This window comes from Notamacropus eugenii, chromosome 1 (assembly GCF_028372415.1).
Source record: "Notamacropus eugenii isolate mMacEug1 chromosome 1, mMacEug1.pri_v2, whole genome shotgun sequence".
NCBI lineage: Eukaryota > Metazoa > Chordata > Mammalia > Diprotodontia > Macropodidae > Notamacropus > Notamacropus eugenii.
The window spans coordinates 428562115-428590082 of record NC_092872.1 but is presented as its reverse complement, the minus strand read 5'-3'; the positions used below and the strand labels follow the sequence as shown (position 1 = coordinate 428590082).

Below are 27968 nucleotides of genomic sequence, written 5' to 3'. Positions count from 1 at the left end.
GGGGGGGTGCGGCACAGACCTACTCACCATTCCCAGAGATGTGGTTGTCCCAAGGAGCTTGTCCCCCGGGCCTCGTGGCGCCGCTTAGTTGGAGGTAAAGTCCCAGGGAGTGGAAAATCCCCAGGGTCACAACGAATGCCCCCATCTTGGCTCCCAGGGCGGGAGGGGGGCGGGGGCTCGGGGAAGGGGGGCGGCTCCGGGCGTCTCACATGGAGGAGCAAGAGCTCCAGGCGCAAGCCTAACCTCCCACGGAGACAGCAGCCACCGGCGACTGGGGGGGAGGGGATGGGTGACAGACAAACCCCTTAGAGAGAGCTAACCCCAAACCCCAGAGAGGGGTCTTCCTGCCCCCGCCAGCTTGGTTCCCTGGTCTCTACAGCAGCCCTGGTGCTCTCGGTTTCCCCAGCCCACTACACCCTCCGTGCCTCTGGCAGCTCCGCCAGCTCTGGGGATGCGCGCCCGACGGTCCGCCCAGCCCGCCTGCCGCCCCTTAGACTGCGGAACTCTTCCCTCCAGCGGAAGGCCACGCCGCTCTCGGGCGGCGGCACCGCGTCCTGCCTAGAGCCTCCAATGAGGCGGCGGAAGGATCTGGAGCTTGATTTATCATCAAAGTTTTTCCAAGGCTGTAATTTTTAAAGCGGTACCAACAACTTTCCCTTAGTTGGCCTCCAGCGGGTACAGAGGAGGGAAGAGAGGAGAGAATAAAGGGAGGGGAGCTCAGGGGCGTCTCCCTAAGCCCCGCAATGGAGATCATTCACTCCAGTCAGCTGCACACATTCGTTTCGAAAGGGTAAAATATAATCGAACAGGTCACGACCAAAGCAATAAACCTTCCGCGCTCTGGGCTGTCCCGGGGACCTGGCACACTCTGTAATTACGCTTTGCGATCCGTGAAGGGGCTTTGATTTCCACCGTATTGGCTTTGCTGCGTCGGGCTCGGCACCGGGCCAGAGAGACAGCACATTTTACCATCTCCTAAGGTACAGGGAGTCCCTAACTTCAGGCTATGGCCCTCGAGAAGACTTTTCAAAGGGAGGGGAAACGGCACGCCCATAGCATCGCTGGCTTTCAGCCTCTGGATCTCTGAGAGTCCCCCACGCTCCCCCCACCCTGGGTCACCCGACCTGAGAGCAGAGTGCTGGGGCTGTTTCCAGACTGCCAGCTCTGCAAGCTGAACAGAAACCACTGAGCAGAAAAGAGGCTGAGTGGAAAGAGAGTTACCCTGAGTGGCGGGAAGCCTGGGTTCAAATCCCGGCTTTGACATTTGTTATCTGTGTATAATGAGTCTCTTCCATTCCTTGGACCTCAATTTTCCACTTTGTAAAACTAAGGGCTTGAATTACATGGTCTTTAATGACCCCTCCTGATCTGACATTCTGTGAAATCCTGAAGAATTATACATATCACATCTATCTAATATTTTAGATATCACCACGCACTGAGCTCACAACAACCAGCGAGGTGAATGGGGTAAATGTCATTTTCCAAAGGAAACTCGGTTTTTAAAAGGCGATGTGACTTAGCCAAAAGTGTCAGAATTAGGTGTCCGAATCGATGCTTAAACACAGGTCATCTGATTGCAAGTCTAAAACTCTTATTACTACACCTTCAAAATATGTACATTGCTATGTCCAAAACGCCTCCACATGCCCTCATCTCATTAGTTTTTCCATAGGTAGCCATAGGCAGGCATTGTTCCCTCTTTGCCTTTTATAAATGGAGTCATTGAAGCTTAGAAATGTCAAAATATCTCCCCCTTCCCCCAAGATCACACTGAGTTGATGGTGGAAGGAGTTCTAAGGCTTCTAGACCACTGTTCTTTCCACTAACCATCTCCTTCCCAGGCCTCACGAAGGTGAAGTGGGTACGAACCCCAAAAGTAGGACGAAGAGAGGTGGAAGAACGGAAGGGTTTCTTACTGGTAGCTCTTTTCACTCCACGAGTGTGGGGGGATATAATGGAAAAGAGGAGACGGAAACTCTGGGCAACCCGACTGCTCTGCCAGACTCTGTGCAGTTTCAGAACCAAGGACAGCACCCGAGCAGTACTTCAAGGTTCCAAATAAACACATAAGACAAAGCCTGAGTCAGACTCGCTCATTCTCCTACCTTTCTACCTGACCCCAAAAAGGACAGACAGGATTTTGTCTGGAGGGGAAAATGGGGCTACATAGACAGCCATGGAATTTTGAATTTTATCTTAGATTGCCCAACAATATAGTGTGGTGGAAAAAAACACTGGAGTCAGGAGATCCAAGATCTGGATCCCTATTCTAACACTTATCAGCTGTGTAACCTTGGTCGACATTTATGTAGAGCATGTATTTAGAGTTGTGAGGGACTTTAAAGGTCATCTAGTCCAACTATCTCCTTTTAGAGGAGAAGAAATGAATCAACCGAGGTTAAGTGACAGTAGCCAAAGTCACACTGCAATCTGACTCATCACTGAACTGAGATCACCATCCCCCCTCCAAAGTTATCAATGATCTCTTTGTTATGAAATCTAATGTCCTTTTCTCTATCATGATAATTCTTGATCTCTTGACAGCATTTGACACCGTTGTTTACTTTCTCTTTCTGGATGTATATTCCTCTGTAGGTTTTCATGATACTGGTCTTTCTTGGTTCTGCTCCCATCTTTCTGACTACTCAATCTCCTTTGCTCATTCTTCATGGGTGTCTTCCAAGGCTTTATCTTGGTCCTTTTTCTCTTTCTGCTTTATACCATCTAGCTTGGTGAGCTCATTGGCTCTCCTGTATTGAATTATCATGTCTATGCAGAAGATTCTCAGATCCATACATCTAGCCTTAGTCTCTCTGTTGAGCTTCAGTACATATCAGCCTTTGGATATCTCAAATTAGATGTCTCATAGACATCCCAAATTCAACATATCCAGAATAAGGCTAATTATCTCTCCCATAATAATCTGTCCTCTTCTTCCCTGAACTACCCTAGTTGAGGTGATGTTCCCAAAGCTAAATCTTGCCACTTCCACTTTCATAATGTCTCTTGTATATGTCCCCTTCCTTCCAAGACACAGTCACCCTAGTTCAGTCCCTTATCACCTCTAACCTGGACCATTGTAATAACCTTTTAAGTGGTATCTATATCTTAAGTCTTCCTATTCTAATCCATTCTCCATTCAGTTGTCAAGGTGAGGTTCCTAAAGCACAGATCTATCAACCCTCTGGTGTAATGAGCATCAGTGCCTTCCCACTACTTCCAGCATCAAATATAAAATCCTTCACCATTTAAAGGCCTTCACAACCTGGCTCATTCCTACCTTTCCAATCTTCTACATTTTCCTTCCCTCTATGAACTTCATGATCCAGCTACACTGGCCTACTTGCAATTTTTTCAACGCAACATTCCATCTCTCAACTCCTTGCCTTTGGATTATGTGCCCATACCTGGAATGCTATTCCCCCTCACCTTTGCCCTTGGATTTCTTCAATGTTCATTTCCAGTCCCACTATCTGCAGGAGACCTTTTCTGGTCACCTCTTTCTGCACTTGCTAGGGGCACATTACTTTCTGTCTACTTGATATGTATCTTGTATGTACTTGGTTATTTGTGGCTACTTCCCCAAATAGAATGTATGTTCCTTGAGGACAGGGACTATTTGCTTTTTTTCTATACCCAGCAATGAGCACAGTGTCTGACACATAATAAATGCTTAATAAATGCTTGTTGATTGACTGTTGTAGGTAATGAGTGGCAGAATTGACATTAAAACACAGATCCTCTAATTCTATGTTGTGTTCTTTCAACTTCACCCTCTGAGGGCCTCAATTTCTTCTTCTGTAAAGTGAGGGAATTGGATTAGATGTTTTCTAAGGTCCCATCCAGCTCTGACACACTATGATTTATCACTAACCATGTGCCTAAGCCTGTTCTAGTGTTATAAATGATACAGATATTACTAAGATAAGGTCCTACAAGTCTAAAATGCTCTGATGGCATTATAACTATATAATTGTAACTAACTATAACAACCCCTTAGGTTAATCTGACTCTCTCATGTCCATTTTCCATTGATTTTTGCACCAAACTCAAAAGAAGGGCAGGGCAGGATTTGTTGTACACATTTTACAGCTAAGGAAACTGAGGCTTGGACAAGGATAATGAATTTCTTGACATCAGCTACACAGTAAGTCCTCCACTAAGCAAATACCAAAGCCCAGGTCTCCTCACTCTTAGTCCCATGGTTTCTCTATCACATGATGATTCTTTCTTACTAACTATCTCCATTAGAAATGTTTTCTTTCCTGTTGAGGTGAAGTTGGGATTGGATTAGTGTCTTTCTGTTGAAGGCATCCATCTGAGGGAAGAATAGGGTTGTGACTCACAAAGGAGATGGGACTTTAGGCTCAGAGAAGCTCAAGGGGACAGATTAAGCTGGTGGCAGAGTAGCCTGACTCCTAGTCCAGTCCTTTCCATGGTCCATCCTCTCCCCAGACCAGTATCTCTATAATGAGCAGCTAATAATTATATAATTCTTTAAGTTTCTGAGAGCACATTGTGTGTGTGTGTGTGTGTGTGTGTGTGTGTGTGTAGCCTCATTTGAACCTCAGAGAACTCTGTGAAGTGTTCATTATTGTTCACATTCATAAATGAGCAAACTGATGCTTAGAGGAATTAAGAATCTTGTCCAATGTCACAACTTCTGAGGCAGGATTCAAACTAAGTCTTCCTGATTTCAAGTCCAGAACTTTATCCTCCATGTCACACTAACTTTTGATTTATGTCTGAAACATCTGCAAAATGAAGTAGCTGAACTGGATCAAAACTAAGATATTTTCCAGTTCTTGTAGTCTATCTTATTTCCCCTTCCAGTTTCAAAATTCCTTATTTTAAGGTCTCTTTTAGTTCAGATATCCTTAAACCCTGATGGGCTTAAGGGGTCAAATAAGCAAAAAAGAAGAAGAAGAAGGTAGAAGAGGTAACAGTCTGCAAAAGGACACAGAAAACTAACCTTCCCTGTGAAGTTTTGCTGGACTGGATTTCCCCCTCACCATATCCATGATCATATTCAGCTGAAAACCATCTTTAGCCTTCTTCTTCCTTGTTCAGTAATCTTTCTCATTCCAAAGGGCAAGAAAATCTTTGTAGGGTAGCATCAGAGAGGGCAGGAATTAGAAGACAGATAAGAAGAGAGAGTGATTCAAAGATTGGAACTTCTTCGGGTTTTTAGAACAGAATTCTTTGTGACCAGAAATTTTGGTATTGCTAGATGGGGAGTATAGTAGCACAGTACATTGCACAAAGAAAGCTCTTGGACAAATACTTTTTATTATTATTATTATTATTTTTTAATGTTTAACAATCACTGCCATACAATTGAGATTTAATCCCCCCACACCTACCCCCCACTACCCCCCTCCCTCCCCACGACTGCATACAATTCTGTATAGGTTCTACATATACTTTCCTATTGAGTATATTTTCACTATAGTCATGCTATGTAGTCAGACTAAAATAAATGAAAGAAATCATATAACAAATCAAAACATGATACACAAACACATACACATACGTAAACATGATCTGCTACATTTTGTGAATGACTTCCATATTTCTTTCTCTGAGTGTGGAAGGCATTTTGCCTTGAGAACCACCTTTGGGATTTTTTTTTTATAAGAAGTTTTTGCGTTATTACAAAATTCCAAGTCTACCAGAAAAAACTCTCGCACACTGTGGTCGTTGCTGTGCACAAAGTTCTCCTGGTTCTGCTCCTTTCACTCAGCATCAGGTCATATAAGTCCTTCCAGGCCTCTCTGAAGTCTTCTTGTTCATCATTTCTTATGGCACAATAGTACTCCATTACATTCATATACCATAATTTATTCAGCCATTCCCCAATTGATGGACATCCCCTTGACTTCCAGTTTTTGGCAACTACATAGAGTGCTGCTATAAATATTTTTGTACATGTGGGACCCTTTCCCATTTTTATGATCTCTTGGGGATATAGTCCTAGTAGCGATATTGCTGGGTCAAAGGGTATGCACATTTTTGTAGCCCTTTGGGCATAGTTCCAAATTGCTCTCCAGAATGGTTGGATGCGCTCGCAGCTCCACCAACAATGAATTAGTGTTCCAACTCTCCCACATCCTCTCCAGCATTTATCATTTTCTTGTTCTGTCATGTTTGCCAATCTTACAGGTGTGATGTGGTACCTCAGAGTTGTTTTGATTTGCATCTCTCTAATCAATAGTGATTTAGAGCATTTTTTCTTATGATTATAGATATCTTTAATTTCTTCCTCTGAAAATTGCCTGTTCATATCCTTTGACCATTTATCAATTGGGGAATGACTAGACAAATACTTTTTGAATAAATGAAAGACCTTTAGATTTGAGAGTCAGGAGACCTGAATTCTACTCCTGGCTAACTCATTTCCTGACTTTGGTAAAGTCATTGCATCTCTCTGGGTCCTTCAAGCTCTAACAAGTTACATTATCTTTAGTCCTTCATAAGTCAAAAATTCAGAAGGTTAAGTTGACATTTGTTAGTTTCCTACTCATTGTGTGCCCAGCATGTGAGAGGGTCTGGCTGTTGGTGTGATTTGAAGACCACTAGAAAGATACTTCCCTGCACCCAAACAAATAAACATACTCTCAACCCACTGACTGATGCTGAAAATCCCTTTGTGCTCCATCATTCAAACCATTCATTTCTTTAGTTTCTGGCTTATTCCTAATAAAATGTAAAATATAACTGAGAAGTATAATACTTTAAGGTATTATCAGTCATTTATACCTTAGTGTGAATGAATAAAGTCTCCATTTTTTGGTATGGAATTCAAGGCTTTATTTTACATATTCTCAAATGACCATTTTAAGTTTATCTCATATTGTTCTTCCTGAAACTTAATTATCTAGCCAGAATCACTTTCTCATTAACCCTGAATGTCTCCTGGGATTTCCCATACTTTTCCGATGTCTTTTCCCCCCATTTAGAGTGCCCTCCTCCCCTCCTCTCTACCTTACCAAATCTTACACACTCTTCAAAGTCCAGCTCCAGTAATTTCCTCTGATCATCCCCATCTCAAAATGATCTCTCCTTCCACTGACTCCTATAGCACCTTTTACCACTCATTCAATACTCTTTATATTATCTTGGATTTTTGTGGCATTTTAATAGTTTCAAGAGCATTTTCCTCACAAGGATGCTAGGTGGCATTATTAATGATCTTTTCATCTGTGTCCTGTCTCCCCAAACAGTGTAAACTGTACACTCCTCAAAGACAAGGATAATTCTTATTCATCTCTCTGTCCCCCACAGGCAAGAACACAAGACTCTATGGATTAGGCTCTCAAGAAATAAATAAATATTTATTTATTTACTGAAGTAAAATATCAGGTTGAATTCCTTAAGGAATTCATAGTTTAGCTGGAGACACAAGACTCACAAGCCTGAAACATCTGCAAAATGAAGGTGCTGGACTAGATCATAACTAAGATATTTTCCAGCTTTTATAGTCTGCCTTCTACATCTTATTTCCCCTTCCAGCTATAAAATTCTTATTTTAAGGTCTCTTTTAGTTCAGATATCCTATACTCCATGTCCTAGCTTTGAAATTCTGTGCCTAAGATTCCTCTGCCTTTGACATTCTGTGTCCTTTGTTCTCTTGTTCTTTCCAGTTCCAACATTCTGTGTTCTCAAGTCACTTCTAGATCTGACACTCAGTGCTCTGTGTTCTAATGGCCCTTCTAGCCTTGAAATCCTATGTTCCGTGATTCTAATTGGAGCCAAATGAGAGGGTATCAAATCAACTGCTAATCTGTGCAGCTGTGATGTTAAGGGCTGTAGATAGTCAGAGCAGTAGTGGTGGGGAGGGAAAAGGAGGATATGTAGGGTCATTCCTGACCACTATCTCAGCCCTGTCCTCGTACCCCTAGCTCTGGCTCCCCAGGGAAGCCCATCCTGCCTCCCTATCACAGGAGGACTGTCACTTTTGCTGCCGTGGCTCTGTCAGTGGTAACAGCCCGAAGATTTGTTCTTTTAATCCAGAATCAATAACAAATTTCATTTAAAAATAAATTAAACTAGGCATTGGAAATCATTCACTGTGTGGGCTGGGGCCCTATATAGAACAGTCTAAACGGCTTCCCTTCGCTCATCTATCAATGCCAAGAGAGGGGAAAAAAAACCAAGCAGGCTGATTCATGGGAAAACTACTTAAATGTATCAGCTCCTAACAATGAGCAATGTAAGCCTATAGATAGACCTTTTAACACACCAATAACATGTGGAGCAACTGCTCCCTAACAGCTTATCGCAGATGGAGACGGAGGGGTCACTAGCTGAAACAGAGACTATTCATAAGTGGAAACAATTGCTTTAGTATGTAGCCACCTAATTTCAGGAAATGCATTACCCAGCCTGAGCTGAGCTATGGAATTCTATTAAAGTCTTATCTGTACTATAAAGGTATTAAACTGGTGTTAGAAAAGCCTAAAGAGACTATGTAGACATTGTGGTCTGGCACACAGACCTCCTCTTCAGGGACCATGGGTTAGGGTGGGAAACCCCAGATCACTTTGTTAAATGGCTTCTGGAGGTGTTTCACCAAAAAAAAAAAAAACACCACCACCTTAGGGGAGGGAAATTGGGGGAAACTGGAATCTCGGGGCACCAGATGTGGGAAAACATGTGTGCTAATAGCATGTCAGTTCCCAGCGATTAGGTTTACATCAGTAAATAAAACTTAGCAATAAAGCATGCTGGCTGAATCTCCCACAGCCCTGGCTTTTACAGCCTGAGTGTATTTCATTCATTGTAACAGGAGACATGGTGTTTGAGAATCCCCATTTTCCCCTTTAATTAAATTTCGTAAATTATCACCCAGCATTTGGATAAAATGAAGGACTTACAGCTACCTCTAATCACTGCTACTGCTTTGGTCATGGACTCCCTAGTGCTATTGTATAGGACCCACTGATTAAAAGTTACCCTGTTTTGGCGAATTCTCAGGAAAAAAAAGTCAGTTCTAGTTAGAAATTCAGACCAAGGAAACTACCCAAATGCTGCAATTGATCAAGACTTAGACTAAGTTCTGGCCCTGGCTTTGTCCTCAAATAGCACTCATGCTGCTACAATGTAGGTAATTTGAACTTCTCTTCATCCTATTCTTGCCCTGTCTCTCTGAACTCTATTTCTTTGTGCAAGCCATCCCCATATGCTAGGAGTAGACCTCCGTGCATCACCATCACTGTCTTTGGAAGTTTTTCTGTTCATTCAAGGGCATGGGCATCTTCCAAATTCCACTTCTATAAAACCTTCCCTGAAACTTCTTCCAGATAAAAGTGATCTATCTTTCCTTGTTTTTAATCATACAAGTGATAGCCAGACAAGCTGGGATAGAGGTGATCACAAAAAATAAAGTCGATTATATAAATTATGTGAAATTGAAAAGCTTTTTCATAAACAAAATCAATGTGGCCAGGCTGAGAAGAGTAGATATTGATTTTAAAAAAATTCATTAAATAGCCAGATAAAGATAAGCCAAAACATGTAGGGAATTAACACAAATCAATAAGGCAAAGAACCATTCCCCAGTGAATAAGGGGTAAAAGGATGTGAATAAACAGTTCTCAAAAGAATAATTACAAACTATTATCAACAACCACATGAAAGATCATTCCAGATCACTAATAAGAGAAATCCACATCTATACAACTTCGAGGTTTCACCCCACCACCAACAAATTGCTAAAAATGACAAAAGAGGAAAGTGGTCAATGTTGGAGGTACTACTAGAAGACAGTCCAACTAATACACTTTGAGTGGTTCTTTGAATTGGTTCAGCCAATCTGAAAAGCAATTTGGCATCATGCTTTAAAAACTAAGATCTCTGGGTCAAAGGATATCAACATTTTAATCACTTTGCCAGCTCATTGGATCACACAGCAAGTAAATGTCTGAGGGAGGATTTTGAACTCAGATTTTGACTACGTCCAATGCCCTATCCTTGCACTGTTGTTATAAGGGATGTGAGACAGATTTGGACATCTAGGTCCTAAATTTTAAAAGGTCCTAGATTTGGGGATGGAAGAGAGTTTGAAGGCCATCTACTCTAATCCCCTTATTTTAGAGATGAAGAACTGAGGCCCAGAGAGAGTTAGGTTGCCCAAGATTATATAAGAAGAAAGAGGCAGAGCTCAGATGTACAAAGTAAAAATTATCAATTTAAAAAAACAAAAGAAATAAAGTGATCTCTTCTCATAGTTCTCATAGCACTTTGATAATACCTCTCCTTTACACTTATCAAACTGTGTCTTATTATCGATTCGATTTAATAAACATGTATTAGGTCCCTACTATGTACATGTTGCTGGGGTAGGCTCTGAGAATATGAAGACAAAAACAAATTAGTCTTTATCTTGCAGGAACTTATATCCAATTGGGAAGACACAACATTTACAGAAATGAGTGAAATATCCAAAGTTCTACAGTAATTTCAAAATGGAAAGAATTCTAAGCCTGGTTGGGGAGGGGTGTCAGGAAAGGTCTTATATGGGAAATAGTACCTCAATAGACATTAAGTACCTCCTGTGCGCCAGATATTGTGTTAAGCCAAGGGAATACAAATGGCAAAAAAAGAAAAGCATTACCAGTCTTCAAGGAGCTTACAATCTAATAGGGGAAGACAAAACAAAAAGGAAGCTGAGAATTTGAAATTGGAGGGGGGAAAGGTACCCAGTATGGGGCCATGCATGGTGGATAAGACAGTCAGAGAAGTCCCAAATAGTGAAGCCATGTGAGAAGTAAGCACCAGTGTTGTGTTTTGAAGGGGAGCTTGGGATTCTACCAATCAATCCACAAACATTTATTAAGCCCCTCCTATGTGCCAGACACTGTACTATACAGTGGGATACAGATACATAAATGAAAAAGACCCTGTTCTCAAAGAACTTACATTCTTATATTATAGAGGAAAAGATGTGCATATTAAAGTATATACTAAATTAAGTACAAGATAATTGAGGAGCAGACATGAGAATCTGAGAGATTAAAAACCTTATGTGGGAAGTAGTGTTTGAGCTGAACTTTGAAGGAAGCTAGGGATTCTGAGGGGGGGATATTTGGGGAGGGGGTTCCAGGCTTGAGAGGCAGTGGTGGGGATAACCTGTGCAAAGCCATGGAGATGGGCTGTGGAATATCATTTGTGAAAAACATCAAGACAATCTGATTGGCTGAACCACAGAGGGTATGAAAAGGATTACTATAGAATATTGCCGGAAAGACAAGTAGGAATCAGCTTGTGAAGGGTTTAAAGTGTCATAGAAAGGATTTTGGTTTTGACTCCAGAAGTAATAGAGAACCACTGGAGTTTATTGAATAGTGGAATGATGTGATAAGGGTCCTGCTTTAGGAAAATCATTTTGGCAGCTGTGTGGAGGAAGGTTTGAAGAGGAAAGGTTTGAATTAGGGAGGGCAATTAGGAGACTATTGCCATAGTCCAGGCCAGAGGTACCTGAACTAATAGTGAAAGGGACATATCTGAGAAACATCATGAAGGCTGAATTGACAAGACCTGGAAACTGATTAGATACGTGGAATAAGGAAGAATGAAGATTTGAGAATTACTTCAATGTTGCCAGTGTAGGTAATTTAAAGGGTTATTGTACCCCCAACAGAAATAGAGAAGTTAATAAGATTGGTAGGTTTGGGAGTAAAGATCAGTTTTATTTTAGAGATATTGGATTTGATCTGGCTACAGAACATTTTCGTGATGCAGATATGGAAGTCAAGATTGAGACTAGGGCTAGGGATATAAATCTGGTAATCACAGATGGTATGATTGATATAGATGGTACTGGTAGATTTGGGTATATTGATATATTGTCATATCATCTCTTGGCATAGATAGTGATTGAAACCATAGAAGACAATGAGGTCATCGAGAGAGAGAGAGTTGCAGAGAGAAAATTCGGTGAAGGTGAGAAAGAAATGCATTCTTGAGTGTAGATAGGAGGGACCAGACAGTAGGCCATCTTTATTAGAATGGAAGGTACACAAAGGATGATAACATAAAATAAGACTGGCTAAAGGAGGTGAGAGATAGACTATGGAGGAATAGGGATTTGTATTTTCTCCAGAAGCAGTGAGGACTCAATGAAAGATTTGGGGAAGGGGAATGACATGATCGGATCTGTGTCTTATGGATATTAATTTGTTAGCTGTATGGAGGATGGATTAAAGAAGGGCCATGCTGCAAGCAGAGAAACAAATTGGAAGGCTATTGTAATAGGGAGGGAGCAAGTAAGCATTCATTAAGCACCTTCTGTGTGCCAGGCACTAAAAGCACTTTGCAAATATTATTTCATTTCATTTGGCCCTCACTTCCCTGAGAGGTGGGTGCTATTGTTATGCAGGCAGGCAGTTAAGTGACTTGCCCAGGGTCACACAGTAAATATATGCCACTGAATTCGAAGTCTTCCTGACTCCAGGCCCAGCATTTTATACCCTGCACCCCTAGCTGTCTTACATCCAGGAAATAGCCTAGGAGAGAGGGAACGAGGACCTGAATTGGGTAGAGATTGTGTGAGAGGAGAGAAGGGGACAGATGTGGGGGATGTGAAGGTAGAATCATCAAGAATCATCGCATGGCAATTGATTGAACACCTGCTTTTTCCACTCAGACTGTAAGTTCCCTAAGAGCAGGCCCCCCATCTCCTCTTTTTTTGGTATCCCCAGCACCAAACCTAGGACCTTGCATTTTGTGGTAAATGTTTACTGAACTGAACTGAATTGATGATTTCTAGCACTGCTAGGCCTGAAGTCAGCAGTTGAGTGAGTCAATGGGAAAGAGACAATTCTCTGTCCTCGTTTGGATGACTTCAGCTCCTCCAGTTCAGAAGAACCCGTTCCAGGCAGCTGCTCCCCTGATCCAGACCAAAGCCCCTGGATCAAGCTCTGCAAACAAATCAAGACATGTGCATGTTTTCTCCCCTATTGTAGCAGCAAGAAACATAATGAAAATTTCTGTCAGAGGCAATTAATTACATTCGAGAGGCGGGACATCTTCGACTTTAGCAAATGCATAATGGTGAGACCTTCACCCTCCGTGCAGGGCATTTATTAAACACAATGGGATGACGTGATCTGTACCAATTATGGGGCTCCACTAGTCAGCAGCATTTTTTAAAATCCTGAGATGACTTTAATGGCATGGTTAATGCCAGAATAAATACCTAATGCTTTGTGAGTAATTAGTTAGATGCCTCTATGTGAAAAAAAATGTGATTAGTAAATGCATTCCAGTGCAGTGGAAAGAACTCTGGACGAGAAGTCAAGAGACCTGAGTTCAAGAGCTGTCTCTGAAACACTTCTTAGCTGTGTGACCCTGGGGAGTCTCTGAGCCTCAGTGCCTTCATTATAAAATGAGGATAAGAATGCTCCTCCTACCCACCTCGCAGGATTGTTGAGAGGAACATATTCTGTCAATCTATTTCTAGCTGTTTCCAGCTCTTCCACTAACCACAGTGTGGCCTTGGGCACTAAATGGGGGCATCAGTTTCCTCCACTATAAAATGAAGATGGAGCGATGGTAAAGGTTGCCATGGGAGGAAATGGAAACAAAGCTGGAGGAGCTGCGGGAATATAAATCTTTTTAGTACATTGCTGGTGCAGTAGTGAACTGGTCCAGCTGTTCTGGAAAATAATTTGGAAAAATTCAACAAACTGTTCCATGCATTTCACTACTTCCCACTCCTGGACATGCACCCCAAGGAGATCAACAACAAACAGAAAGGTCTCCTATCTTCAAAACCACTGAGAGCAGCATTCTCCATCACAGGAAAGACTGGAAACAAGAGGGGTGCTGATCAAGTGAGACAGTGGTTTTCAAATTTTTATGATCACATACTCCGGTCAGTAAAAATGTTTATCCACGCTATCCCCAACATGTTTATAAATTATATACACATACTACTATGCTAATAATATGTTATGTGTATTGTAAAATGTAAAAAAATAGCCATTTTATAATGAACAAGATTATAAAATAAAAGTTTATATTTTTAAATGGTTTATTAATTATAAAAATTTTACTCTCATTAAAATATTATTAATAATGATAAGATATCCTGAGATCCAAACATTTTAAAAGAATGAGATGAAGATGAAATTAAAATATTTTGAAAGTGTTTGTACTGAGGGTAACAAAATTTTGCTATCACTAAAATAGTCTGAATATTTTGATCATTATTAGTAACATTTAATAATTAATAAAAATGGAAAGGAAGCCAAGATGGTAGCGTAAAGATAGAAGCTCTCCTGAGCTCTCCTAATTTTCCCTCCATACAACTTTAGAATAACTCCTCAAAATGAATTTTGGAGTGTCACAAACAATGAAAGGACAGGGTGAAACAATTTTCTAGCCCAAGACAACTTAGAAGCTCAGCAGGAAAAGTCTGTCTCACTGGGCTAAGAGTGGAGTGCAGTCCACCACAGACCAACAAGCCAGCATCAGACCTTGGGAGCAATTGAATCAGCAGCTGTGGCTTCCAGTCCACAGACAGTAAGGGGGTCAGACTACTGCTCAGAAGGAGATTACTAGATACTAGACTCAAGAGAGGAATAAAAAGGTAAGCAGGAAAGATAAATCAAAAGGGACTCAATAAAGTTAAACCGTTTACATTCCTATGTGAGAAGATGGTACTTGTAACTTCTAGGAACTTTATCAATATTAGGGCAGTTAGAAGCAATATACAGAGGGCATGGTTGTGAATTGACTATGATGGGATGATATCTTTTTAAAAAATTAAGAGGAATGCACTGGGGAAAGTGGGAAGTTGGAGGTAGAATGGGATAAATTATCTCACCTAAAAGAAGTACAAATGAGCTTTAAAGTGAAGGAGAAATGGGGGTAGGGGTGGACAGTGCTTGAAACTTACTGTCATTGGAATTGGTTCAGAGGGAATACCATACACACTGAGGTTGGGTATAGAGATCTATCATACCCTACAGAGAAGTAGGAGGTGAAGAGGATAAAAGAAGGGGAGGCCTGATAGAAGGGAAGGTGGATTGGGGGAAATGATAGTCAGAAGCAAAACACTTTTCAGGAGGAATGGGATGAAAGAAGTGAGAGAAGGATAAATAGGGGAAATGGGATGGAGGGAAAAATACAGTTAGCAATCATCACTGTGAAAAAAATTACATTAAGTTTTTCTGAAAAATATTCTCAAATATTTGGGGAATTGAGTCAAATTTGTAAGAATCCAAGTCATTCCCCAATTGATAATTAGTCAAAGGATATGAATAGGCTGTTTTCAGATAAAGAAGTCAAAGTTATTTATAGTCATGTAAAAAAATGCTTTAAATCACTATTGACAAGAGAAATGCAAACTAAAACAACTCTGAGGTACCACCTAACACCTATGAGATTTGCTAATATGATTTTAAAAGGGGGGGGGGGAGGAAGACAAATATTGAAGGGAGGAACATGGGACAATTGGGACACTAAAGCACTGTGGTTGGAGTTGTGAACTGATCCAGCCATTCTGGAGGGGCAATTTGGAACTATGCCCAAAAAGATATAAAACTCTTCCTGACTTTTGATCCAACAATACCTAGGTCTGTATCCCAAAGAGATTTTTTTTAAAAAGGAAAATGAAAAGGACCTATAGGTACAAAAACATTTATAGCAGCTTTTTGTGGTGGCAAAGAACTGAAAATGGAGGAAATCCTCATCAATTGAGGAATGACTGAACATGTTGTAGTATATGATTATGATGAAATGCTATTCTACAAAATATGAAAAGCAGAATGCTTTCAGAAAAACCTGAAAAGACTTACTTGAACTGATGCAAAGTTAAGTGAGCAGAACCTGGAGGACTTTGTACATAGTAACAACAGTAATATTGATCAACTGAAAGATTTAGCTATCTTCCACAATACAGTGATTCAAGCCAATTCCAGAGAACTTATGAAAGATGTTATCCACTTCTAGAGAAAGAAGTGATGGACTCTGAAGGCATAGTGAAGCACATTTTTTAAACTTCATTTTTCTTGTGTTTTCTTTGGCAGGGTAGGGTATCTGTGCATTTTTTCATAACTTAACTGATATGGAAATAGGTTTTGCATGACTGCATATGTATAACCTATATCCCCATTTTACAGATGAGAGAACTGAGGCACAGAGAAGTTAAGTGACTTGCTCAGAGTCACACAGCTAGAGAGTTCCTGAGACAGGATTTGGACTTAGATCTTCCTGAGTCTAAGTCCTATGTTCTATCTGCTTTGCCACCTAACTAAACATATATTGAGGGTGCATGGTCAAAACACTTTGCTGATAGGAATGTATGAACAAAACTGAGCAACTGAAAACCCATTTTGTTTCCAGTTTTTGCTCCACAAAGAGTTTAGCCCTCATCATCTCTTACATAATGCCATTCTAATTAAAATCCCTAAGTCAAGTATCTTCCTTCTGTAATCCAGATTCCACTCAGCTGCCAAAATGATTTTCCTAAAGCACAGGTAGGACAATGTCATATCCCTGCTCAGTGAACTCCTATTACCTATAAGGTCAAAGAGAAATCATGGTTGGCATTTAAAGCTTCTCACAAACTGATTCCAACTCTTCTGTCTAGTCATATTACATGTTCAAAATATTTTTAGTGAAGACAATGTAATTGGATATGCATCATAATTTTTTTAAATGTTTGATTTAAAACCTTGTGATGCATGGGGTAGTTAGGTGGCACCATGGATCAATCACTGGCACTGGAGTCAGAAGGATCTGAGTTCAAATATGACCTAAGACATATACTAGCTGTGTGACCCTAGGCAGGTCACTTAACCCTGACTTTAATGGCTATCATAGTTGAAAAAGATAGTCCCCAAAGATACATAGACTCAAATGGAAAAAGTACATCATGAACTATGTTTGTTGTTGTGGGTCTTATGATTACAAAATCATGGTACTCATTTTAAAATCCAATCTACCAATTATGCAAAAGTTTTTGTTACAGTCAACAAGTGTTTGGGGATATAAACTTGAAAAGGGAGCAGGACTGAGGTTCAAACCCTGGCTCTGACTCATGGGTAAGTCTCTGGGTTTCAATATTATATATCTGAAAAATGGAGATAATAATTTCTGTACTTTCTACCTCACAGGGTTGTAGGGAAAGTGCTTTATAAGTGTTAAAGTGCTATAAAAATTAGAGCCATTACTTTATTAATGTTTGTTTAGTTGTTTCAGTCGTGTCTGACTCTTTGTGGTCCCATTTGGGGTTTTCTTGGCAAAAATACTAGAGTGGTTTGCCATGTCTTTCTCCAGCTCATTTTACAGATGAGGAAACTGAGAAAAACAGGGGTTAAGTGACTTGCCCAGGGTCACACAGCTAACAAGTATCTAAGGCTGGATTTGAACCCAGGTCTTCCTAACTTGAGATTTGGCACTCTATCCACTGTACCACCTAGCTGCCATCTACTTTATTACTACTAACAATTAGGACCAGACTCTAGAAGGACATGAATACCAAAAAAGAGAGTTTACTCTTTATTCCTTAGATAATGGGGATCCCTGTTCCTGATTGGCTTTTAAAGTTCTTTACAACCTGGCCCCAACATATCTCAGTACCCTCATTGAACTGAACCTCATCAATCCAGTCAAACCGGCCTTTTCTGTTCCATATAGCAAACACTCTGTCTCCCATCTATGCTGTCTCTTGTCTGCATCCATGCCTTTGTACTGGCTGTCTTTCCCTCCATGTCATAGAGTCCCTCACTCCCTTTAAGATGCTGCTCAAGCATTGTCTTCTGCATGAAGCCTCTCTTGATTCTCCCATCTCCAAGTGCCCTCCCTCTAACTACCTCGTATCTAATAATTAGCATTGATGCAGTGCTTTACGTATATTATTTCACTTTAACCTCACAACAACCCTGCAAGGTAGGTGCTATTATTAGATCCATTTTATGGATGAGAAAACTGAGGCAGATTGCAGTGAAGTGATAGGCCCAAGGTCACACAGCATTTGAGGGTGAACTTGAACTCAGGTCTTTCTGTCTCCAAGTCACAAAGTTCTATTCACTGCTCCATCTAGCTGCCTCTAATAGGAACATTTAACTACTTTGTGTATTTCTTTATATTTATTCATGTTGTATTCTAGCTGTAATTACTTATATATGTACTTGCTAGATTGTTTCAGTCTTTGTACTTGTATCTCTAGTGTCTAGTCTAGTTCCTGGCACATAATAAAAGCTTAATAAATGCTTCTCCTTTGATTCAGTTCAACAAACATTCATTAGGCACCTAACATGTGTCAGGTATTGTTCTAGGCACTAGGAATAAATGACAAAATGTTCCGCCATGCCCCAAAGATCTCACATTCCACCTAGGGGAAAACAGCATCAAACCAAGGACAGCGGCACAGTGAGAGGTATTTGAGGAGGAAGCCTCGGAAGCAGGTGAGGGGTAGGTTGGAGAGACAACATTTAAACTTCTTCTAAACTTCCTACAGTTCCTTCCTTTGGCAAAATTTTTTAAGTATTTTTCGTCCCCTGGTACGGTCCTCACAGTATATAATATGTTCCATGTAATAATGTCCATGCCAGGGTGAAGAATCCGGAGGCTTGAGGACCTTCTGTATTTCACAGTGTTTCCCTCATGTCCAAATAAAATTCCCAGAACATCCCAGACAGCACTGATCTCTGCTGAGGTTCATTGCTCCCTCTAGAGTAAAAGGGAGTAAAAAAAAGAGGAAGGAAAGTTCATAATGGATCACACTTGCCATCTTGGGGTCTGCTTCCTTGAATATTCACACAGAAAAGAGCAGTTTCAAAGGAATGGAGGGGAAGGATACAGTGGGGACACACAGTAAGTTTGGAAAAGGGAGCCAGCCATGTGTTGATGGGCAATCACAACAGGATTCGATTCCCTTTTCATCCAAGTCAAGATTATTGCCTGGCAAAGTGGAAGGAACAACTGCATTACTGTCTTCACATGATTACATAATGTAGAACTGGAGAACTCATTCATTCCAGATCCATTTTTATAAATGGGGACACTGAGGCCCAGAGAGGTTGATTCAAGATAATTTAGTCAGCCAACAAACATCTAAGCTCATACTGTGTGTTGGGTATATAGTGTAAGCACTGAGAATACAAAGAAAGGCAAAAACACAACCTTTGCCAGGGGTGTGGGGGAGCCAGTTCATGGAGGATCACATTGATTGTTAATTTTCATTGTGAGCATCTATACCTCAGAAATCAGCAAATGCTACAAAATAGTTCTTGGTTTATTGTTTTGTTGATTTCTGGCTTTAAGAATGTGATGGAGAAAATCTTAATGCAGATTAACCTTAAAAATGTTTCAGGCATACTTTCCCTGCTCTCCTCCTTCATTGCTCCCCCCACCCCCCAGCGCCACACTTGTACAATACCCTTGGCCCTGAAACTGGTTGTTCAACATTTCTCAGAAGTCCACTGGGTCTCTCCCCTTAAAGACTTCACTTTCTAATAGGAAAGAACATGCAAATGACTATGTACATGCAAATCTATCCAGTGTTACTGGAAAATAATCTTAGCAAGAAAGGCAGTTAGGTGTGGAGTCAAGAAGACCTAAGTTCAAATCTGGCTTCAGACACTTATTAGCTGTGTGACTCTGTTTCCTCATCTGTAAAATGAACTGGAGAAGGATATGGCAAACCACTCCAGTCTCTTTGCCAAGAAAGCCCCGAAAGGGATCATGAAGAGCTGGACATGACTGAAAAACAACTAAACAACAACAAAAAATTATAAGAATGTGGGAAGGTAAGAAGGGACCAGTACTTTAAAAGTCAACTAGGGAGTTTTATTTTTGATTCTAGAATCAGGGAGACAATGGAGTTCACTAAGTAGGGGAGTGGCATGATCTGTGCTTTAAGAAAATCATTTTGGGCAGTTGAGTGGAGGATAGGAGTGAGAAGAGACTTGAATAAGGCTGACCTTTAGGTGAGAGGTGATAAGGGCCTGTATATTAGGTGTTGATTATGTAGTAGAGGTAAAGAAAGGTATACAAAAGGCATTGTAACTGTAGGAATGACAAAATTTGGTCATAGATTGTATATGTGACATGAGAGTGAGGAATTAAAAATAACATCAAGATTGTGGACCTGATGACTGAGAAGATGATGATGTTGTTGACGTTACTAGGAAAGCTGGGAATAGAGGAGGGTTTAGGGAGAAAGACAATGATTTCTATTTAAGATATATTGAGTTTGAGATGCCTGCAGGACATCCAGTACAAGAGGAGCAGAAGGTAATTACTTGGTAATGCAGGGTTAGAGGTCAAGAGAGAGATTGGAGTTCAACATATAGGATGTCCGCAAAGTCTTGATACAATCTTAAGCTGTTAGAACTCAAAATTGTATTTCAAACTTTTGGTACCCCCTGTATAGATTTGGGAACCATGTGCACTGAGATCCTAATTGAATCCATGGGAACTGATGAGATCATTCATTGAGAAAGTATAGAGGGAGACGAGAAGAATGACCCAGACAGAGCCTTGGGGGACACCTAGAGCTAAGGAGTGTGACCTGGATGAAGATCCAGCCAAGAAGACTGAGAAGCAGCAGTCAGAGAAGTAGGAGGAGAACCAGGAGAGAATTGAGTCACAAAGACCTAGAAAGGGGAAAATATCATTGAGTTATCAGGAATAGACAATACTGTAGAGGTAGTAGAGGATCAAGATGGAGACAAATCCATTAGATTTCTCAATAAAGAGATATTTGGTAATTTTAGAGAATGCAGTTTCAGTTGAATTATAAGGTCAGAAGCCAGATTACAAAAGTTTATAAGCCAGTGAGAAGAGAAAAAGGGCAACTTTCTCAAAGATTTTTAGCAGAGAAAGGGAGAAGAGATATAGAATGATAGCCAGCAGGAATGGTAGTATCAAGTGAGGGTTTTTTTTTTTAAGGATTAGAGACATGGGCATTTTTGTAGGAAGCAGGAAAGAAACCGATAGAGAGGGGGCAGTTGAATATTAGGGATGATACGGGCAATCAGCTGGAAAAGAGGGGATGGAATAGCATTAAGAGGTCCATGTAGAGGGGTTTGCCTTAGCAAGAAGACAGAATTTAAGGGGATAATGAGGAAAGATGGCTGAGAAATGTGAGATAAAGAGGAAAGGAGAAAAGTAAGCTCTTTAAAAATGGCCTCCACATTCTGGTGAATTAAATCAAGGTCCTCAATTGAGAGGGTGAGAGAGAGAAGAAAAGAGTGTCTTGGGCAGATTGAGGAGGTATGAAAAGATCTGGAACAGCCACTGTGATGAGAGGGGGAGAAAATCAATTAGGTATGGAAAATATGTTTTGCACGATTGAACATGTATAATCTATATCAAATTGCTTACCTTTTCAAAGAAGGGGCTGGGGAGGAAGGGAGGAAAAGAATTCAGAACTCAAAATTTTAAGAAATGAATGTTAATTATTTTTACGTGTAATTGGAAAAAATAAAATAAATTCTTAAATCGATTAAGGGGGTATAACAGAATTGCTTTGCTGCAGTGAGGACCCAGGCTAGTTTATCTAACATACATTTGTAGCAGACCCAGTCACCTTGGCTTTGTGATTTTTCTCCAGCACCTTTCACCAGCATATGAATGGGAAGAAAGGAGGCAGATAGTAGGAGTAATCTAAAGTTGGGGTTTGCCATGATATAGTCACTTCTCAGCAGAACTGAGATTTGATCCCAGGGCTTTTGCTTCTAAATCAAGAGGTTCAAGAGCCAGTTTTGACCTGTGCTGACACATACTGGATTAATAATTAGTAATCCTTGCTTTGAATCTTAGCTGTATCCCTAAGTATCTTTGTAATAAGGAGCAACTCACTTGATCTTTTTTGCCCTCAATTTTTTCCATTCATAAAAGGAGAGGAGTGACAAACTTGCCCTAATAGATTTATACTGCTGCATTGTGGGTGTTATTATATAGTGAATATGAAAGTATTCTGAGATATGTTCAAGGGACCATGCTGGTCCCTTCACTAACATGACTGGATGAGGAAGGAGCCAAGGTCAAAATTGATTCAATTCAATTCAACAAATATGTGTTAAGTGCCTACTGTGTGCAGACAGTAGAGGAACGAAAGGGAATAAGCATTTAAGTTCCTATTACATACTAGGCTCTGTGCTAAATGATTTACAAATATTTTATTTGATTGATCCTCATAACAATCTGGGAGGTAGGTGCTGTTATTATCCCCATTTTACAGTTGAGAAAACTGAGGTAAAGTCACACCTAGTTAGTGTCTGAGGTCAGATTTGGACTCAGGTCTTCCAGAGCACTGTCCTAAACCAGAAGATACTAAGGCATGATCTCTGCTCTCATTAAGTTTACAGACTAGGAGGAAAACATAAGCTACATTTGCATAAAAGTGTGATCAAGAGGAGGTAATGCCAGACTTGGATTTAGAGGACCGGAATTTCAGTCCCAGAGTCACCACTGGTGCCCGTGTGACCTTGGCCAGCTACATAACCTCTCAGCATCAGTTTCCTTAGCTGTAAAATGAGTAGGTTGGATTATATGATCTCTAAGGGCCCTTCCAGAGATAACACTCTGTGATCTTGAATAGATGTTTTTGGCATCTATATTTTCCCATGTCTCTAACCTGGCCAACAGATGTTGGGACTTCACCTCTCCCCTCTCCAAATCTGTGCTCAGGGAAAGATCTGAGTTGTCCTTTTACACCCAGTTAAAATTCAATTGAATTCAACAAACATTTAGTAAGCCCTTACTATATGCCAGAGTTTGTGCTCCATGCCAGGGATATAAAAGTAGTTAGGAAATAGGTACTACTTTCAAGTACCTCATGTAAAGGACAAATATGCAAATGACTATGACACAAAGGACAGTGAGATAAGTGCAAATAGGAGGTGCAGGGAGAGTATTATTAGACACTTGAAGGGGAAAAAAATTGAAGAGAGGATCTCTTTCACCTGAAGAGGATGAGGTAAGCAGCAATGGTAAGGGAAAGCTCCGTGGAGGAAGAAGAACATGGGCTGGGCCTGAGAAAGGGAGGAGAGAGGATTCCCTCCGAGGGATGAAGAGTGTTGTGACTGAAGGGACAGAGATAGAAAAAGGAAGAATGAAGATTCAAGGGACAAGTGGTCTGTTTGCCTAAGCCTAGAGGGGAGAAGTATGAAATAAAGCAGAACTAGATTATGAAGGGCCTTGAATGCCAGAATCAGGCTACGGGGAGCTCCTGAAGATTTTTGTGTGGAGGAGTTAGATGATTATAATGGATCATGGCAACTGGCCCCATCATTTCCTGAAAAATAGAGGGAGAAGAAATGGAAGCAGTTTCAAATTTTATGTTCTTGGGCTCAAAAATCACTACAGATGGTGACTGTAGACATGAAATTAAAAGACACGCTCCTTGGAAGGAAAACAACGGCAAATCTGGACAGCATACTAAAAAGCAGAGTCATCACCTTGCCGACAAATGTCTGTATAGTCAAAGCTATGGTTTTTCCAGTAGCAAGGTATGGCTGTTGGACTGTAAGGAAATCTGAGTCACTTAATCAACGCTTCTGAATCGCTGTGCTGGAGAAGACTTTTGAAAGTCCCTTGGATAGCAAGGAGACCAAGTCAGTCAATAAAGAAATTAACTCAGTCTATTCCTTGGCAGGACAAATACTGAAGCTGAAGCTTAAATTTAACCATATTATGAGAAGACAGGACTCATTGTGATGGAGTATAGGCTCTGAGAACCCTCCTGAACTTTCTTTCAATCTTCCTACTTGATCTGGCTTTCACTTGAGGCCATAAGCTTTTCATTATTGCGTTGTCCAATTGACCCCTGCTATTTCCCACCCTTGGTCCTATCAAAATATCTATGCCCAAATCTGTTACCCTTAAACTAGCCTAGCTCCCTATTATCTGTTCCCATCAAGACCCTCCCTAAACCCCTCCTCTAGTGACCCCAGACTACTTGGCCACCCCTAGATTATTCCCACAATCTTGCTGTATATAAACTCCATCTCGCCTCCATGTAGGCCCTCAGATTCAATCTAGCTCAAATACAGTCTGGCCCACTTGTCAATACAAGCATCACAAATGCTTAGGCTTCTTAAGAGTTTACCCAATATGGAGAATCTTTAATAAACTTTGTTTTACTTTGGCTAAAAGAAGACTTGGGTCAAATTTATTTAGGCAGGACCCAGAGTGTAGGTATTTTGGAGTCCTGAGCCCCCTAATCTCAACAATTGGAAAAGATCCTGATGTTGGGAAAGATTAAAGGCAAAAGGAGAAGGGGATGGCAGAGGATGACATGGATGGATAGTGTCATGGAAGCAACAGACATGAGCTTGGACAGATTTTGGGAGAGAACGGAGGTTAGAAAGGGTTGGAGTGCTATGTTCCATGGGACAGCAAACTTACAAGGGTAGTTTATAAAGAATAAATTGGAGAAGGAAGAGACTAGAGTAAGTCTATCCTGAATAGACTGAATGAATATGTTCCCTTTCTCTGGGTTATCTGCATTTTAATAGGGATTTAAGAAGCAACTGCCAGATGGGGGCTCCATTTCACTTAGTGGTGTGACTTCTTGGGGAAATTATTTTATTCAGCCTTAGGGCTCTTTTCCTGAGCTCTGGACTATCGATTGGAGACTGAGGAAGGTCAAATTTACCAAGCCCATTGGCTCTGTCACGTACTATGTGACATTTAGCACTCATGTCGTTTCCTTAGGCCTTAGTTTCCTCATCTGTAAAATGAGGGGATTGGACTAGATGAGCTCCAAGGTACTTTACAGTCTAACTCTATGATCCTGTCCCCAAATTAGACCATATTTCACAACCCATTGAGCTACACAGCCAGGGTATCTTGTCATCTATCCTGTCACCAACTCCCTCCATTCCTTTTGCTCTAGGAATAGAGGTCAGATCAATCTTACTGATTCCAGAAAGTGTGTGTTGATTGACTATGCCATGGATCATCTTTCCATCGCCATGTAATGACAACCCCAGTCTCGCTTCCGTATATATTGCACCTTCTAATCAGGATGTAAGCCTCTTGAGGCAAGGACTATCTCCATTTTTGCATTTGACCCCCCCAGCACTTAACATAATGCCTAGTAAATATTAAGTGCTTTAAAAAATGTTTTTGTATTCATTCATTTAGGGAGCAGCATTCTCCTCTCCCCCTCTTCCACGTGGCTGCTTACTCAACTTAGGCAAAAGGTGAGTCCTGATCCTAGGTGGTCCTAGCTCCTGAGGTGGGCTGGTCTCTTGAGTAGCAGCTATACTCATCTTTCCAACAGTCAGGCTATCTGGGTCCTGCTCGTATTAATGATCTATCTGAGAAATCTGGATTGAGACGCCATATAATTATATTTAAATGGCTGAAACCTGCTCCAGTCTTTTATCGCACACTCAGAGGCCTTTAAATCATGCCACGGCGGAGCAGGGAGGGGATAAATTTCCCTCTAATCCGGGAACATCTCCAGCTGAATGATCTGAATGCATTTCCATGTTCAGATGGTTTTATAGCTTCCACCCTGTACCCCCAAGAAGGGGTGTGCTGGTAAATGTTTAGCAACTGGCTGGGGGAGGGGGAGAATGCAAGCAGGACACACTTTTAAGTTTAATATGCATTATTAATACTTTATCCATTACTTGTTTAAGTCTAGACAATCAACAAAACAATAAATCAAGCCCAGATTTGTAGCATTTGCCTGCTGGAGGTATAAAAGCTTAGACTGAAAATTGAACAATTGGGCTTTCAGGAGCCAGCACACACCTGTCTCTAAGGACCCAAAGGTCAAGAAAGGATCCCTGAAGGCTGATTTACCTAAAAGGCAAATGAAGCAGGAAGGTAGCTAAAACAACCTGAAATCAAACTTCCATGGGTCAAACCCTAGAGGATTTTTGTTAGGGAATGTGAAGGGACCCAGCTGCCCCTTAGGGAGTGTGGTGTGCCCCAGTGAATCTTTAGAACAAGGGTCCTTGACTTGGAGTCTATGAGCTTATTTTCCTTCTGTGTTGATGATTGTATTTCAATATAATAGGTTTCCTTTGTAAACTATGTATTTTATTTTATGCGTTTAAATTTTTTTTCTGAGGAGTGTCCATAGGTCTCACCAGACTACTGAAAGCTGCCATCAAACACACACACACACACACACACACACACACACACACACACACACACACACACACACACACACACACACACACACTGAAAACCCTTGCCTAGAGGGTTTGGGGGGCTCAGCCTTCCCCAGAGGGGAATGTAAAAAGGCTAGGGTTCCCCTAGGAATTTTTGCAGCACAGTGCTATTTTAAAGGAAAGGCCTGGAGCTATCTCTGAGGTTTGATAGGCTTGGGGTGATCTCTAGGTCTTAGAGGCCTGGGAAATGCAAGGGGTTTGAATGTCCTTAGGGGCTGTGGAGGAGACTTGGGCATCCCTAAGGAATGTGAGATATGCTTGAGTGTTGTTTCTCAGAGCATGTGCACAAGACAGGAGGCCTTCTCCCACACTTTTCTCTGCCCTCATAATCAAGCACTTTCTGTTCTCCCCCACTCCTCCACCTCCCAGTGATGGAGAAAGTGAAGGGTGTCTTCAATGCTTCCTAACCCAAACAGATTGTTCAGTGTCTGGTCCTCCCAATCCCTCTACCTCAACACCTTCCCCACACCCTCCAGAATTAGGTTGATGCACCCACTACCTCTCTGTTCTCTATTATTATTTTCCTGTCCTATTTATTCCCTTTTCCAAGAGATATAGTGGCATAGGGGATAGAGAGGCTGCTTTGGAACCAGGAAGACCTGGATTCCAGTCTTGCCTACTGACTGTGTGATCCTGGGCAAGTTACTTAACCCCTCAATGCTTTAGTGAACTCTCTAAGATTATGAAATGCAGAGAAAGTGCTGACCTGCTTTGGCAGAGGGAGTTGCCCAATCTGGGAGATGCCTATAATGACATCGCAGGTCTAGCCACCATTCCCTGTCCTATTTTCAGGAGCGCTCATTGCAACTTCAAAAACCAGGTCACTTTGAGCTCAAACTTCCATGCAAACTTTCTAGCTGGAGGTTTTAAAAGCTCTGCCAGCAACTGTAGATGATAATAAAAACGTCCCTCTTTCTCGGGGAAATTCCGATCTGAACATAATTGGTAAATTAATTGCTAAGTGAAGGGAAGGCACTAGGCAAGGCAGGTCCTTTCCCCAGAAGGGGCCCATTTCATTTCAGAGCACAGTTCTAGTCACTGAATTCCACACTGTCAAAAGGCAGCCTTGTTCCAGCATTGCCTGACCCTTCCTCACTTCCTCCTCCTCTCTTCACCCTCTCACTCACTCACACTGAGCATATGCTCAGTCCTCCTAGGGGAGATAGGAGTTTTGACAGCCCCCTTCTCCAGCACCCACTTTAAGGGGGCCACCTCATCCACAAGGATAAGCCAGGACAAGGTCATTGAATATGTACTAACATCTGACGATATTCGAATTCCTTCACAGGGAATATATTCTGGAGAGGAGGCTGGAGGTATCAGCTTCCTGGAACATGAGGCATCCTAGGACCATAAATCCAGAGCTAGAAGAGACCTCAGAAGCTTCGAGGTCTAACCTCAATTTACGGATGAAGAAACTGAGACCCTGGGAAAATAAAATTTTTGCCCAAGGTTATGCAGGTACTAAGTCTCGGCCGGGGAATTTGAATCCAAGGCCTCTGATTCTAGACCCAGTGATCTTGTCTCTTATATCATGATATTCCCAGCTGGGGAGAATTGTCCTTACATTTCAAAAGGATCTATATTCAGCACAGAGTCTACATGGTGGGCTCTCTTTCCCCAATGAAGACAACACACTTCATTTCAGAAGATTGCTCTGGATTATTGCCTGGATTATTTCTTAGGGAGAAATAAATGCTAAGTTCTGTGTGTAACCTAAATGCTTATAAAATGCATAAATAAATACGATATAGTGGAAAGAGCTAAAAACTGAGGGCTATGTGTCTATAGACAAGCCACCTCACTTCTGTG

At 41.2% G+C, this 27968-nt stretch overlaps 1 protein-coding gene and 1 long non-coding RNA gene across 2 annotated transcripts in view; one reads left to right on the top strand and one right to left on the bottom strand.

The window, feature by feature from the left end:
* The window catches only part of VSTM2L (V-set and transmembrane domain containing 2 like), an 82354-nt gene extending 81541 nt beyond the window's left edge, over nucleotides 1–813 (bottom strand). Inside the window, exon 1 of the mRNA XM_072631551.1 lies at nucleotides 28–813. Within this exon, the coding sequence (XP_072487652.1) occupies nucleotides 28–145 (118 nt within the window). The 5' untranslated portion in view covers nucleotides 146–813. The remainder of the gene's footprint in view (nucleotides 1–27) is intronic.
* Nucleotides 12–27968, top strand: LOC140518956 (uncharacterized). Its single transcript, XR_011972054.1, has 3 exons — nucleotides 12–94; nucleotides 25111–25169; nucleotides 27445–27968. It is a non-coding gene; the product is annotated as an uncharacterized lncRNA (long non-coding RNA).